At 34.6% G+C, this 16,857-nt stretch overlaps 1 protein-coding gene across 8 annotated transcripts in view; it reads left to right on the top strand.

Annotated features, from left to right (window-relative positions):
- The window catches only part of RSRC1 (arginine and serine rich coiled-coil 1), a 438,867-nt gene that overhangs the window by 236,434 nt on the left and 185,576 nt on the right, over positions 1-16,857 (top strand). For all 8 annotated transcript variants that reach the window (XM_054682322.2, XM_063806358.1, XM_516841.7 and 5 more), the window contains exon 6: positions 11,862-11,913. In XM_054682322.2, the coding sequence (XP_054538297.1) occupies positions 11,862-11,913 (52 nt within the window). The remainder of the gene's footprint in view (positions 1-11,861; positions 11,914-16,857) is intronic.

Consider the following 16,857-nt stretch of genomic DNA (forward strand, 5'->3'; position numbering starts at 1 on the left):
GCCAAAGCATCTGGGATTCACAGAACAAGTTACCTGAGAGGAGTGAACTGCAAGAGATCGTCACAGGGTGCCCCTTGAGTATTTAGCAGACTACTAATCAGTACATGCATAAGAGGAAACTGAAGCTTGGGAAATAGCCACCTAAAATGATTAGTGGGAACAATAACTGGTACTCACATGCAGTTCCTGTTCTCAACAACCTTCATGGTGTTTAAATAGAGTATAAAAACCATCCTCCCTTAATAGTGGGGGGAAATTACAGATGTAAAGCTGTTGTGGTCCTGCCTAACAAAGCAGGATGCGAAGGGATCAAACTACTTTCCAAGTACTTTAACTGTGTCCTAGAACAAAATTCCAAGTCTACTTATAGGAATACAAAAATATCTGGCACTGACACACAAAAAAATGTGACATCCTATCAAAAATGACCAAAGGCAAGAAAATATATATTAAAGAGAAAGCAAGAAAATACACCATATGTTAAAGAGAAAAATCAGGTGAAACTGACCCAGAATTGACACAGTGATAGATTTAGTAGACAAGGACATTATTAATAGAGTTATTATAACTGTATTGCACCTGATCAGAGAGCTATACCAGAAAGAGTGAACATATTAAGTAGAGACATGGAAACTATTTTAAAAAACACACAAAATTCTAGACACGAAGGCTATACAGCTGAAATGAAAAATACACTGGATGAGATTAGGGGATATGATACATTGTAGAAAATGGATTAGTGAGCTCGAAGACATAGCAAAAGAACTATCCAAAATGAAACTAGAGAGAAAAAGAAGGCTTAAAAAAGAAGAGCATTTGTGAGTTGTGGTACAACTTTAGGAAGCCAACCATGAAATATACATGGAGTTGCCAAAGGAAAGGAAGCAGCAGAAAAAGAGAATAATGAATAATGACTGAAAATTTTCCAAATTTGATAAAAACTATAAACCAACAGACCCAAGAAGCTCAGTGAACCCCAAACACACAAAAAAAGATGAATGAGGCTGGGTACGATGGCTTACGTCTGTAATCCCAGCAGTTTGGGAGGCTGAGATGGGTAGATCACTTGAGGTCAGGCCAACATGGTAAAACCCCGTCTCTACAAAATATTAAAAAATTAGCCGGGCATGGTGCCATGCGCCTGTAATCCTAGCTACTTGGAAGGCTGACGCAGGAGAGTTGCTTGAACCCAGGAGGCTGAGGTTGTGGTGAGCTGAGATAGTGCCATTGCACTCCAGCCTAGCCGACAGAGCGAGACTGTATCTCAAAAAAATAAAAATAAAAAGATGAATGAAATTACATCAAGTCATATCATAATCAAAATGCTTTTTAAAACCAGTTATGGAAAGGAAAATCTTAAAAACAGAGAGAAATATATACTCATTATTATGCATAGAGGAATGCAAATAGGTATGAAAGCAGATTTTTCACTGGAAACAATGCAAACCACAGACAGTAAAGTAACATCATTAAAATACCAAAAGAAAAGTTTTATAAAATTTGAATTCTATACCTTGAGATAATTTCTTTCAAAAATGTAAGCCAAATGAATATTTTTAAAAAGACATACAAAAACTGAAATAACTCATCACCAAATAATCTGTACCACAAGAAATGTCACAGGGTGCCCTTTTAGCATTAGGGAAAATGACACCAGATGAAAACCTGGGTTGACATAAGAGAATAGAGAGTGAAGGAAATGCTAACCACATGGATAAATATGTCTCTTTATAAGATAACTTCTTAAAGCATCAACAACAACAATGTTTTGTGGAGTTTATTGCAATATATGACAACAATGACATTAATACTAAGGAAGCTTGGAGGGGAGAAATGAAAGGAGTATTGTAAGTTTTTGGTAGTATAGAAGAAATGGTATAATGAAGAGTTAAAGCCAATAAGCCAACAAGGAATATAAAATAGCATTATAAAATACCCAATCTAGGCCAGGCACGGTGGCTTACGCCTGTAATCCCAGCACTTTGGGAGGCCGAGGCTGGCGGATCGCCTGAGGTCGGGAGTTTGAGACCAGTCTGGCCAACATGGTGAAACCCCATCTCTACTAAAAAATATTTTTAAAAAAATGTAGCTGGGCGTGGTGTCGGGCACCTGTAGTCCCAGCTACTCAGAAGGCTGAGGCAGAGAATCACTTGAACCCAGGAGGCAGAAGTTGCAGTGAGCCGAGATTGTGCCGCTGCACTCCAGTGTGGGCGACAGAGCAAGATTCTGTCTCAAAAAAAAAAAAAAAAAAAAAAAAATCCAATCTAAGAGAAGGCAGAAAAGTAAATTGCAATGTGGTAGATTAATAATTACGGTAAGTGTATGTTGGTCTAAAAATTCCAATTATAAAGCACAGTTTTTCAGATTGTATAATAAAGCAAGATCCAACTACATGCTGCTTACTTAAAAAAGTATACTTTAAGTATATAAAGACATTAGCAGGTAAAAATGGTGGGAAAAGATATACCAGGCTAAAACTTAGTAATGTTAAGATGTCAGTTCTCCTCAAATTGATATGTAGAGTTGGTTCAATCCCATGCATCCTCCCAGCAGGCCTTTAAACAAAAGAAGAAAAAAGGACAACTTTATTCTAAAAATTGGGAATGCAAAGGAGTTAGAAGAGCCAAAACTGCATTGAAAAAGAAGGGTAGAGGAGTTACTCTATCTGATTTCAAGAATTAATACCAAGCAATAATAATCAAGACAGTGGGGTGCTGGCATCACTATTGACAAATAGATCAATGGATCATAATTAGATTCTAGAAAGAGACTCATCATATATGTGTGTGTGTATATATATATGTATATACACACACATATATATGCATTATATATAATAATAAACAATATATATATTTATCATATATATATATGGTAAATTGATTTTTGAGAAAAATGCAAAGTCAGTTGAGTGGAAAAAAGATAGTCTTTTCCACAGATGGTGCTGGAACAATTGGATAGCCATATATAGTACCCAAATAAAAAAGGTTTTCAGTGCACACCTTGTACTGTATTAAAAAATTAATTGAAAGTCTTCATAGAATTAAATGTAAAACAAAACTATAAAACTTCTAGGTATAAATACAGGATAAATCTTTGTGACTTCAGATTAGGTGAAGATTTCTTAAATACACCACCATAAAAGCCTGATTCCTAAAAGAGGAAATTGGCAGAGTATGGTGGCTCCTATCTGTAATCCCAGCACCTTGGGAGACCAAGGCAGGCAGATCCCTAGAGCCCAGGAGTTTGAAGCTGCAATGAGCTACAGTCCTGCCACTACACTACAGCCTGGATGACAGAGCAAGACCCTGCCTCTTAAAAAGAAAAAGAAGGAGAAGAAGAAATTGATGGATGGGATTTCATCAAAAGTCCAGTTGGATTTTGCATATCAAATTTGCAAACTGTATATGAAATAAATTACTTTTGTTAAAAAACTCTGGAAACCCAATTTTGAGAAAACCATCTAATAAAAATTGGCAAAAGATTTGAACATCCATTTTACCAAGGAAGATATATGGATAATCAGTACATGAAAAGATGCTCAACACCGTTATTCATTAGGGAAATATAGACCACAATGAGACACCACCACATACCTACTAGAATTTTGAAATTAAGAAGACTCACTCTACCAAGTGATGGTTGGGATGTAGAGCAACTGTAACTCTCATACCCTACTGGTGGGATACTAAAAACACTTTGGAAATAGCTTGGTAGTTTCTTAAAAAGTTAAACATATATTTACCATATGACTTAGCCATTTCAATTATAGATATTTACCCAAGAGATATGAAAGCACGTATTTATACAAAGATGTGTACCTGAATCTCAGCACCTTTTATAATAGCAAAAATTGGAAATACTTTGAACATTTATTGATAGTTGAATGCATAAAGAAATTAGGGTATATCCTTACAGTGGAATACTACCCAGCAATAAAACAAAATGAATTGTTGATAGACATAACAACATGGATAAGTTTCAAACTAATTGTGTGCTGAATTTAAAGACCAGATATGTTAAATATATACACTTTATTGTAGTTCAATTATACCTCAATAAAGCTGTCTGAAAATATTTTAGAAAAATAGGAGTAACACATGTGCTTGGCACAATGTAGACATTTTAGTAAATAGTATTTCTTTTTTTACATTGTTATTTTGACCCTCTCTCTCGATTATACTGTAAGATCCTTGAGGTCAGGAACTATATCTTTTCATCTTTTTATTCTCAACTTGTAACACAGTACCTTATATAGAAGACATAGTTTATAAAATTTTTTGAACAAATGAAAGTAATAAATTTCGGTTGACTGAATGTAGTGACAAGACTCTGTAAAGGGCCTAGTAGTACTCTGGCACCATTTCCCTATGAGATGTGAAGTTATTTCAACTATACATTCTCTTCAAACAGGAAGTTCCAATTACTCTCTTATAAATAGGTTAAAGGTTATTTTATATTCTTTTTGTATAAAGAGAACATATGATAATATGGAATTGAGGGCAATATCAAAAAATCTAAATCTAATCTTAAATCTGATCTTAATTTTTTTTGTTTTCTTGAGATGGAGTCTTACTCTGTCTGGAGGCAGGAGTGCAGTACACAATCATAGCCCACTGCAACCTCAAACTCCTGGGCTCAAATAATCCTCCCACCTCTGCCTCCCAAATACCTGGGACTACAGGCTTGTATGTGTAGTGCAACTAATGGCTGACTAATTGTTTTGTTGTGTAGAGACAGGATCTTGCTTTATTGCCCAGGCTGGTCTTGAACTCATGGCTTCAAACAATCCTCCTGCTTCGGCCTCCCAAAATGCTGGGATTACAGGCATGAGTCACCACGCCCACCCCAAATGTTGTTTCTCTTTTTATTTTTTTAAAAAAATTTGAATTTTTGTGATTAAATAGTAGGTGTATATATTTATGAGATACATGAAATATTTTAATATAGGCATGCAGTGCTTAATAATCACATCAGAGTAAATGGGGTATCCATCCCCTCAAGCATTTATCCTCTGTGTTACAAACAATTTTAATTTTCTTTGTTACCCTATCTTAATTTCGATTTTTTGAAACATTGCACATCTAATTTTGTTTCCAAGTTTGAGTTCTTTTTAGGTGAGTCACAGTCTTTTGTTTCAGACTTTCTACTTTTCTCTCTTTAACAACCTCAGAAGTGTTGTTGGCAGATGGAATGGCTTTAACTTCATCAACTTTCAGAATTTCCATAGTGGTGGCCAGGGGTTTAGGGAGTTGAATATGAATGGAAGTGAGAAAGGTAAACAAATAGTTTCAATAGTTTAGTATGTAAACTAGTTTATATAAGGATAGGCTTCTCTCTTATCATTAATATATACTCATGGGTGGCTCAAAGGATTATGCTGGTTTTGAATGTATGCTTTGGCAGTATTTTGAGAATCTAGACATGCAGTAATTTATAAGGAACTCAAGAGGTAAGAATAAATCCAGAGTCAGGAAAAACTCTAGACATTGAGAATGGTCATCTCCACAAGCCATTATGAGACTGACCTATCATTTGGTTAATCTTAGAAGTTTTTGTGTGTTTTTTAAAATTATTTTATTTTTTTTTATTTTAGAGTTTGGGGATACATGTGCTTTTTTGTTACATGTTTATTACAAGTGTAATGGTGGGATCGGGCTTCTAGTGTGTCATGATCCACATATTGGACATTGTATCCAGTAGGTAACTTTTCACCCCTCACTCCCCTCCCAACCTCCTCTCTTTTGGAATCTCTGGAGCCTGTTTTCTCCATCTTTATGTCCATGTATACCATTTGTGTAGCTTGGCTTTCACTTATAACTGAGAACATGTGATATTTGACTTTCTGCTTCCGTGTTAGTTCACTTAAGATAATGGCCTACAGCTTCATCTAGGTTGCTGCAAAGGACATGATTTGGTTCTTTTTTTGTGGCTGCATAGTAGTCCATAGTGTACATATACCACATTTTCTTTATCCAATCAACTATAAGTGGACACTTAGGTTTGTTTCATGACTTTGATATTGTAAATAGCACTGCAATCAAGTGTCTTTTTTATAGAATGATCTCTTTTTCTTTGGGTAATGAGATTACAGGATTGAATGGTGGTTCTATTTTTATTTCTTTGAGATATCTCCTACTGTTTTCTACAGAGGTTGAACTAATTTAAATCCCCATCAACAGTGTATGAGCATTCCCTTTTCTCTGCATCCATGTTAACTAACGTCTGTTGTTTTTTTTAACTTTTTAATAATAGCTGTTCTGAGTGGTGTAAGATGGTATCTCAGTGTAGTTTTAAATTTGCATTTCTCTGATGATTAGCAATGTTGAGCATTTTTTTCATGTGTTTGTTGGCCACTTGTATTTCTTCTTTTGAGAAATTTCTGTTCATGTTCTTTGCCCAGTTTTTAATGGGACTGTTTGTGATTCTCTTCTCTAAACCTAAGGCTTACAAATGGAGTTAAGTAGTCCAGCCCCCTTTTCTCCCACCAAATAATTATTACTAGTTTTAGCAATTTTAAGCCCTATGTGATACAAATTTCTAACAGCACTACAGTTTTCTTTTATCCAGTCAAAATTATGGTACAGTATCTGTACTGACTTTTTTATTATTAATAATAGTCAGTTTTAACTTTAATATGGCCTTTAAAGACTTACACTAAAAGTTTACATTATTCTTACTGCTCTATTTTTTTCTTTTTTTTTTTTTTTTTTTGAGACAGGGTCTCCCTTTGTCACCCAGGCTGGAGTGCAGTGGCACAATCTTGGCTCATTGCAATGTCTGCCTCGCGGGTTCAGGTGATTCTCCTGCCTCAACCTCTTGAGTAACTGGGATTACAGGCGTGTGCCACCAGGCCCAGCTAATTTTTGTATTTTTAGTAAAGACAGGGTTTCACCATATTTGTCAGCCTGGTTTGGAACTCCCGACCTCAGGTGATCTGCCTGCCTTGGCCTCCCAAAGTGCTAGGATTACAGGCTTGAGCCACGTGCCCAGGCTGTCATTGATCTATTAATTCTATTAATGTCAACACTACCATTTATGTTTTAAGGGAGTCATATTTATATTCTCTGTAATTCTATTTTTGTGATATTCTTTAATTATGTACTGTTGATGTTGGGTGTTGGTTTTTGTTTGTCTGTTTTTTTACTTTAACAACAGAAATATATATATATATATATATATTTTTTTTTTTTTTTTTTTTTTTTGAGAAAAGGTCTGGCTCTATCACCCAGGCTGGAGTACAGTCGTGCGATCTCAGCTCACTGCAATCTTCACCTCCCAGGCTCAAGCTGTCTTCCCACCTCAGTCTCTCAAGTAGCTGGGACCACAGGTGCATGACACCATGTCTAATTTTTGTATTTTTTGTAGAGATGGAGTTTTGCCATGTTGCCCAGGCTGGTCTCGAACTTGTGAGCTCAAGTGATCTGCCCACCTTGGCCTCCCAAAGTGCTAGGATTATGGGCATGAGCCACCATGCCCAGCCTAGAACTGTATTTTCTCATTGTCCTGGAGACTAGAGGTTCAAGATCAGTGTTAGTAGGGTTGGTTCCTTCTAAGGCCTCTCTTCTTGGCCTGTCTTCTTTCTGTGTCTTCCCATGGTCTTCTATCTGTAGAAATAGTGTTTTTTAATGGAATACATTTTTTTCTCATTAAGTTTCTATCATATAAAGTACTTGTGACATTATGCTCTTAAACATGTCCCCATTTAAAATTTTTTTTGAGAAATTGCTATATTCTTTGCATCTGTATTTGGTAATACTGTTTATTCATTAAGGTATAATTTCTGGTTCTGAATAACATTAATACCATTTACGAATTTTAGATGAAATTTATACGGATCCTGGAGTCTAATACATGCTAAAGTAACTAAAGCATTAGAAATTTTAGCACACAGGCCCCAAAGGTATTTTCATTCTAAGCCAGCTAGTGTGATGATAGGTAACTAAAAATGGGTTGGTATAAAAATTTTTTTTAATTCTATATTCTGTTCTTTCTTCCTCCTTAATCCTTTCTTTAAAAAAAAAACTATAGATAGCAGTCACAATGAAGGCAACATAAATCAGACTGCCTTCTCTTCATTTTCATTTTCATCTCCAACTGAGCTACTTTTTCTGAGCCAGGCAACTACTGATGGAGATAGACAGGTGGGACGCAGAGGGTTTCAGCCAAGAGGCCTGTGGTGATGCTTTCCCTCTTCTGAGACAAACTCAAGCCTAGAAACAATGGAAGGGAGCCCTTACGAAAGATTTGAGGAGCAGGTCACTGAGAGGAAAAAGACGACAGCCCAAGAATCCTATATCCATTCAACTTATTCACCAGTCACACTAAGAAAAGGCTATTTGCAGATGGGCAAAAAGTGAGTGAACATTTGCATCTGTACAACCTATTGAAGAAAAAGGCTTGAGCAATAAATATAAGCAAAGTAAAACTATAAAATACAGATTACTTTTAAAAGTTTGATCAATGTAACAGTATATCCCCATAGTTGGAGTTCGTCCCTGTATTTCATAAATAAAATTTAGCAAGTTATATCTGCATAGGCAAATATTTTTAGAATCAAATTTCATTTACTGGGTCAAGTATATTATTTTGGACAATTTTTTTTAAACGGAATCAAAACTCTATATGCATTTATATCTGTGTGAATTAATTGATTTTATTTCCTGAGTATCCTAGTGATTTAGTTAGAATGATCCTGAGATTTGGAGTCAGAGCCTTAGTTTTAGTTCATCATTTACAAGTAGAGGCAAGTTACTAAACTGCTGTTATTTCCTGGTTTTCTTTGTCTTTGAAATATGAATCCTGTATTATAAATTGTTGGAGTTGTTAGTGAAAAATAAATATATCTTAACAGGTATATTTATATAAATATTATAATTATGATATATAACTATTATATAATATACAATTATATAAATATTGTATATATATAAATATATATAATAGATAATTATAATATATAAATATTATAATTAGCCATCAAGACTTTCCTAGCTGGGCATAGTGGCTCACATCTGTAGTCCTAGCTCTTTGGGAGGCCTAGGTGGGAGGATTGCTTGAGGCCAGGAGTTTGAGACCAACCTGGGCAACATGGTGAGACACCAACTCTATGAAACAACAGAAAAAAGGAGCTGGGTGTTGTGGTGCACACCTGTAGTCCTAGCTACTCAGGGAGCTGAGGCAGGAAGATTACTTGAGCCCAGGAGTTCAACACTGCAGTGAGCCATGATCACACTGCTGCACGTTAGCCTAGGCAACAGAGTGAGACCCTATCTCTTACAAAAAAGAAAAAAGAATCTTTCCTTAGGAATGGTAGTGACTATATCTTCAAGATAATGGTTATAGATGTGGAGAGGAAGAGATCTTCTATAGAGGGAGACTTCATGGAGTAGAAAACTGACAATATTGCTATTAATATTTTATTGAATGTTGGGTATACATTATTATGTATATATTTTCTATGTCTTAAATATTTCTTAATTGTTAAAAAAATATTTCCTTATGAAATACAAAAAAAATTACTCATGAAATATCTTAACCAGTAAAATGTCTAGGATTTTTCTATCAAAGGATACTACTTACAAGGATGCTCTGACATGTATGCTTCCTAATTCTTCGCTTGCTTAGGATCTGCTTGAATCTGGCCCGTAAAAGTACTGTATTTATCCACATTCTGTACTGGTTTTCATGGTGACTTAAATGCTTGTGAAAAAGTAACAAATTTCATAACCCTGGGCTTGCATTTCTGCATGACCACAATCAGTTGGTGCTGGGTGTCAGCTGCTTCCTTTAGTTGGGGCATGTGCTTCACAGTTCTCCACACTTCCCTGTGCTTTCTGATACTAATGTCAAATGTCATTTGCCATTTATCATCATAAATGTTTGCATTAATGGCTTGATACCTGTAGACAGTTTATGACTTTTATATTCAGTAGATATCACAGTTTTCTATTGATATTTTGCTTTGATATTTTAATTTGATGTCACATATTTCCAATACTTTATAACTTTATAAAGCGTGCTTACATACATTTTCCCTTAAACATATGACATAAAGTAGTCTTTATTGGTTGTCATCTCCTCCTTCTCTAATAACCAATCAGTCCTTTTGTTTTACCAATTAAATATTTCTCAAATCTGTGTTGTCCTGTTTGACCTTTCTGCTATTGTTTCAGCTCAGGCCCTCCTCTCACCTGGAATTCATTAATTGCCACCTAACTGAGCTCCTTGCCTCTAGACACATTCCTTTCAATTCATCCTCAAAAATATTGCTAGAGTGATGTATCAAAGTGCAGATCTGATCACATCTCCCCTTTGTTTAAAATTTTTCTAAGTCTCTTCATCTTCCATGGCAGGGATTGGCACACTTTAAGGTCCAGATAAATATTTTAGGCTTTGCTGATCCTAAGATTCCTGCTACAAATAATGAACTCTTATTGTTGAGTTGATCACAAAAGCCAGTAGGCACTATGTAAACAAATGGCATGGCCTATATCCCAGTAAAACTTATTTATGAAACCAGGCCACTGGTCCAGGTCTATAGTCTCTTAATCCCTGTTCTGTGATATAATACGTTCTCCCAGTCTCCTCACTTGTCTCTACCACTCTTCCATCTTGTTTCCTATAGGTTTTTCAGAAGGACCATTCAAATTCTTAAACTTTTCTGAGCACATCTTTCTGTATCCAGTTATTTAATTCTTTTATTCAAGCTGGGTTTCTTTTTACAAATAGCAAAATATTCTAATATATCACATAAATTATTAGTTTTGAAGTGATTATTTTCATATATAAAACAGGTTATTTTGTTTATTGCTGACAACTTTATAAATATATTAATTGAAGTCTCAAGTATGGACAACAGTTTTTTTAACAGGTCTTTAGTAAAATGTCATAGTCTTGACATAATTCATGATATAATTTGTTGTTGTTGTTTAATATGTTATCCAAAAATCTCAGAGTGTGGTCACTGGTAGGAAATTAGTTTAGTTTCTTTTTCTTTCTTTCTTTCTTTTTTTTTTTTTTGAGACGGAGTCTTGCTCTATTGCCAGGCTGGATACAGTGGCACGATCTTGGCTCACTGCAACCTCCCAGGTTCAAGCAATTCTCCTGCCTCAGCCTCCCAAGTAGCTGGGACTATAGGTGCATGCCACCATGCCCAGCTAATTTTTGTATTTTTAGTAGAGATGGGGTTTCACCATGTTGGCCAGGATGGTCTCGATCTCTTGACCTTGTGATCCACCCGCCTCGGCCTCCCAAAGTGCTGGGATTACGGGCGTCAGCCACTGCGTCCGGCTGGAAATTAGTTTAGTTTCATTGTTATCAACTATATTGAATCAAGGTTCACTGAAAAAGCAATTTTAGGACAGTTCATAGGAGCCGGAAGCATATAAGCCAAATTGTGTCCTATCTTCATCACAATTGTTCCTTTAAATTCCAGTTAGGAAAGCAGAAAAGTGGTTTTAGAGTCTGACTTGCCTGAAATATTGAACTTAAAGGCTGCTATTTAAATTCTCATAGATTGCTTGCCTGTTTCTATGTGCAAAGAAATAACACAACTTAAGAATATGTTGTTAAATGTGTGTGCCTTGCCTTGTTATTAAATTTCAGTTAATTATGTTATTGCTGATTGGTACAATGTTGGATAGTAAGCAAAACTTTTTCCAGGAAAAAAAAATGAAAGAAGCTTATCATTCTTGCATCATATATGCAAGTGCAAGATGTGATGGATTTTAATATAAATTATGTTAAAGCTCTTTAAATTTCCTAATATTTGCAAACAAATGCATTAATTTAAAACTCCATCAATTAAAACTGACCTGTAAATGTCTTGTATGGTTGATTTTTTTTTTTTTCTTTTTTAGCCACCAGCTGAACAGGCCAAAGCCAGACTACAGCTGGTTCTTGAAGCTGCTGGTAAGTGTTGATAATTAACTTTTATTAAATGAAGAAGTGACGAGTAAACCCTAGGCTGGTAGCATGCTTAGAAATGAGTAAAAAAAAAAAAACTATTTTTATATATCCTCACAAATTTATCAGATTTAGATTATATGTATGGCCATATATTATCTGAAATATTTATTGCCCCAGTATAATGCTAAGTGTATTGCTAACAGGTCATTCTTTACCTTTTCATTTATAAAATTGGCTTCAGTTTTAGTTTTTTATTTTGATGAAGCCCAATTGATTAATTTGTCTTTTATGTACTATGGTTTTGGTGATGTGTTTAAGAATTCTTTGACTAATCCCAGATTATGATTTTTTTTCTCACATTTTCTTTCTTTTGAAAGAAAAATTAAAATGGAGGAGTTAGTCTTAAATGTAACATGTAAAACCATAAAACTTTATATTTTATGGCTTTTATTTATATAAAATATAACTTTATATTTTATGGTTTTACACTTTACATTTAAGACTAACTCCTCCATTTTAATTTTTTAAATAAGGTGTAATGTTTAGGTTGAGATTTTCATTGTTCTAAAGAAAATGAGATCAGTGTCATTTAGTAATTTCCCCAATTACATTGGACTAACTCACTGGACTGTATGTTCTGGATACCATGTACTCTTCAAGTGCTGTATGTTTTATTTCTCAAGGTACTATAATGCTGTGACTTAGATTTTAGATACCATGTTCACTTGCATATAGACATTAAATACTTTACTTTTTTAAAAATATATAAGATCTATATTTTCTGAGTGCTGATATTTTACTTTGAATCTTAATATGCTCTTCAAAAATGTATATAACTTATTCAAACAATAAGTTTTAATGAGTAGTACAATAGTCCTCTCTTATACATGGTGGATGTCTTCCAAGCGTCCAGTTGGTGTCTCAAACCATGGGTAGTACAAAACCCTGTATCTATATCTATATTTATCTATCTATATATCTAATTTATATCTGTATCTAGATACACACACACATATACACACGCTATATTTTTTCCTATACATACATACCTATGATAAAGTTTAATTTATAGATTAGGTAAGAGATTAATAATGATAATAAAATGGAATAATTATAATAATATACTTTAATAAATATAAATGTGGTTTCTTTCTCTCACTCTCAAAATATCTTGTACTGTAATCACCTATTTTTGGACCACAGTTGACCGCAGGTAACTGAAACCACAGAAAATGAAACTGTAGCTGCAGATGATGGGGGACTACTGTATATATTTCTTAAAATTTTTTACTATAAAGAGCTCATAATTTCAAGCTGGAAAAATGAGAATTCTATTTTAACATCAAAAGTAATTTCAGACCACCAAATGATAATAGTTATATTTTTAGGATTCATTGATCAAGAAAATACATATGTGCATATTGATTCAAGGATCTCTTGCATTAGCTCTTTGTATTCTCATTTAAAGTGTCCACAGTCTAAAGATTGGGAACTCCAGTATGATCGATATACTAGCTTCCTGAATTACTAATAGAGGTAACTTACCATGTAGGTAAAAAGATTGGCAATGTTTTAGTTTTGATGAAGTGTCTCTATACTCCTCCTTATTACTCTAAAAATAATTCATAGTTTATGTTTTTATCTTATTTATCTTTATGTAGAAAACATTACTTACTAAAATTTTGTTGTTAATTTTTTAAATATTTTCACTCAAATAAAATATACTGTAGGATAAATCTAATTAATTTGATTCTATATCATTTACATAATATGCATGGCATTTTGCTTTGAAAAAATATTTGCAGCTCCTAATTGAGTATTCCAGCTCATAATTGAGTAAACCCTTGCTTTGAAGGAAAATATTTATGTTGCTTAGCACAGAAAACATTTGTTTCCACAAATGCAATTTTAAATAATTTTATTTCATAGTTTTATTCAGTTTTTAAAAAATATTTAGTATGATTTTGAAGCACATTAGAAAATAGATGTGATACTCCAGACCTCACAGTGTATAACTTGCTTATATCCATCTGAGTTGTCATCCCTAACATTTAACTTCAATGTTCTAAATTGTATCTAAGGATAAAGAGTAGATTCTGTGAATTTGAGAAACATCCAAAATTATGACAATTTTCAAGTTAAAAAATTTATTTTGGCCTAGGCCCGATAAGCAAAAGACAGACCTTAGCTAAATACTCAAGTTTTTAAGTCACTCTTTTTTATTGAATATTTATGTTGTTCAACTTTTCCCTCTTACCAATAACACTGTAATGGACACCCTCTTATACATTGTGTTAGGCATATTCTATTTTATTTTGGGGGGATTTGTTACTATAGAAATGAGTTTATGAGGTCAGAGGGTATTAACATTTCAGGTTGGTCCAAAAGTAATTGTGGTTTTGGCAAAACCTCAGTTACTTTTGCACCAATTTAATAGAATGGCTTTTTGTACATTTTTGCTGTATTGTTTTATAAAGCTTTGTGCTACTTTTCATTGCCACTGGTTAAGTAATCGTTTTACTAGAATTGCTTTTTGATACCAGTTCCGTGAATATGTTGCTGTATAATATGATATAACATATTACACCTTTTTGAAAAATATCCAGTATTGTTTTTAATGAGAACTTGTGGCATAGTAGAGGGCAAGTAGATGGATAGGTAGGGGAAGAGTACATAGCCAACTTACTGTCAAGATTCTAGTTGTCTTTTTGGTGATGAATTTTAAGGTGTTCATTATATTATTAAAAATAAGCAAATAAATAAGAAGAACTTGAGACCTGTCTGGTAAGTTTTGCAGTCCAGCCTAGTCTCAAGGTTGAGATAAATGGATAGGGAAGTCTAGTAGTACCCATTGTCACATTGGAGTTCACTTAGGTTCCTAGGAAAAACACCTTGATTTGGGGGCCTTAAAAGTGGCCATGGGCAAAGACTTCAGACCTTATGCTAGATTCTTGACGCAGGATTAATTTTAGCCTTACAAGCAGCATAACTTGATAGATAAGGTTAATATGTAGAAATCCTACGATTAGACTTAGTTGTTTACTCTAGCTCTGAGTCCCAGAAGAAAGTTTTATATTTAACTATTGCATCGTAATTGATATTAGTAAATGTTAATAATGTTATTGGTTTGGAATTAAAATCTGTTTCGAATATTTAGCCACAATTTTTAGTGGTATGATTCTGAAAGGCATATGAAGGACTAAAATAAGATTTAAAAAAATGTACCTATAGGGTGTTATGATTATTATATCAAACATAAATTTGAGTCTGAGATTTTATTGTATTTGGGTTAGGAACATACTTTATATGTGCTAAACTATTACATATTTGTACTTTGGTTCAAAACTTTGAACATTTTCTTTGACTCTTTTATAGGCGATAATTCACCTAGACTTAATTATTCTGATTTTGTGTAATTTTTTTGTATTTATCCCTTTATTGTCTCTCCCACTGCCATCTCCTTAGTCTAGATGCCAAACATTTCACTCATGGCTTATTCCATTACCTCCTAATTGGCTTCCTGCTTCAATTCTATTACTTCTGTAGTGAGACACTAATGAATAGTGGAAAGATCCTAAGCCTGCCATCACCACTTGTTCTGTAACTTTGAGCAGTTTAATGTTTATTGTTTAGCCAGAACAGAGGGTTTTTTTAATCAAATATGACAGATGTGTGTTTTTTTCTAGTTCATTGAGGTGAAATTTACATAACATAAAATTAATCATAATTGCTTAAAATGAACAATTCAGTGGCATTCAGTACATTCACAGTGTTGTACAACCATCAATTCTATCTAGTTCTAAACATTGCAGTCACTCCAGAGTGAAACCACTTACCTACTAGTGGTTTCTCCCCAGTTTCCTTTCCCCCAAGCCCTTGACAACCACCATTCTCCCTCTGTCTCCATTTGTCTATTCTGGATATTTCATATAAATGGAATCCTATAATCTGTGACCTTGTGTGTCTGGCTTCCTTCATTTAGTATGTGTGTGTATGTGTGTGTATATATGTATACACACAAACATACACACACACACACACACACACAACTTATTAATCCATTGATAAAATTTGGGTTGTTTCTACCTTTATTCTATTGTGAGTACATTTGAATATGTGTGTATATGTACTTGTTTGAGTACCTGTTTGGAGGTTTTTTAGGTGTATACCTAGGAGGGTGATAGTGGGGTCATTTGGTAATTCTATGTTTAATTTTCTGAGAAACCACAAAACATTTTCCATAGCAGCTGAACCATTTTACTTTCGCACCAATAGCAGTGTATAAAACAGTTCTCCATTGCCTCAACTATACCATATCACACATTTAAGTTACCTATTTGAAAGTATTTGTATTTGGGGGCTCCTCTTTACCATAATTTCTTTATCTGTAAGAGCGAAAGATAATAACTACCATGTAGGACTGTTATGAAAATAATAACACACGAAATACCTAGCCCAGAGCCTGAAAAGTGGTAGCCACCAGAAAATTTGTATTTCATCTTGATTTTTGTGGACACCACTGCTAGATGATTCTTTGGTGTTATCGGACCTTTGGGGTGTTGCTTTTCTGGCTGGAAAACTCTGTGTGGCTGCTGCAGCAGAGCAGGTGGCAGCATGGGCACCAGCTCTCTGAGAGGCTGCAGCTGGTCCAGGCACACTACAAGCAGCTTCCACAGCTGGCACCCGGGAACACGGTGGCTCCTGGAAGCTTGAAGATCCCAGGAACTGCAGGGTCCCAAGGAGGGAGCCACAGTCCTGGTTCTAGGAGCTTCCAGGTCTGAGCTCCCCCAAAGCACCACAGCTCTTCTCTCCTTCTCTTTGCCTGCAACATGGTGAGCAAGGAGCATGTCTCAGTCCTGTTTGTGTTATAGCTCTTTTAGCTTCCCTATTCATTGGATCCTGAGTTCTTGTCCTGCAACCAGGAAGAATAAGGTACACAGACAAGTG

This window comes from Pan troglodytes, chromosome 2 (genome assembly GCF_028858775.2).
Source record: "Pan troglodytes isolate AG18354 chromosome 2, NHGRI_mPanTro3-v2.0_pri, whole genome shotgun sequence".
Taxonomy (NCBI): Eukaryota; Metazoa; Chordata; class Mammalia; order Primates; family Hominidae; genus Pan; species Pan troglodytes.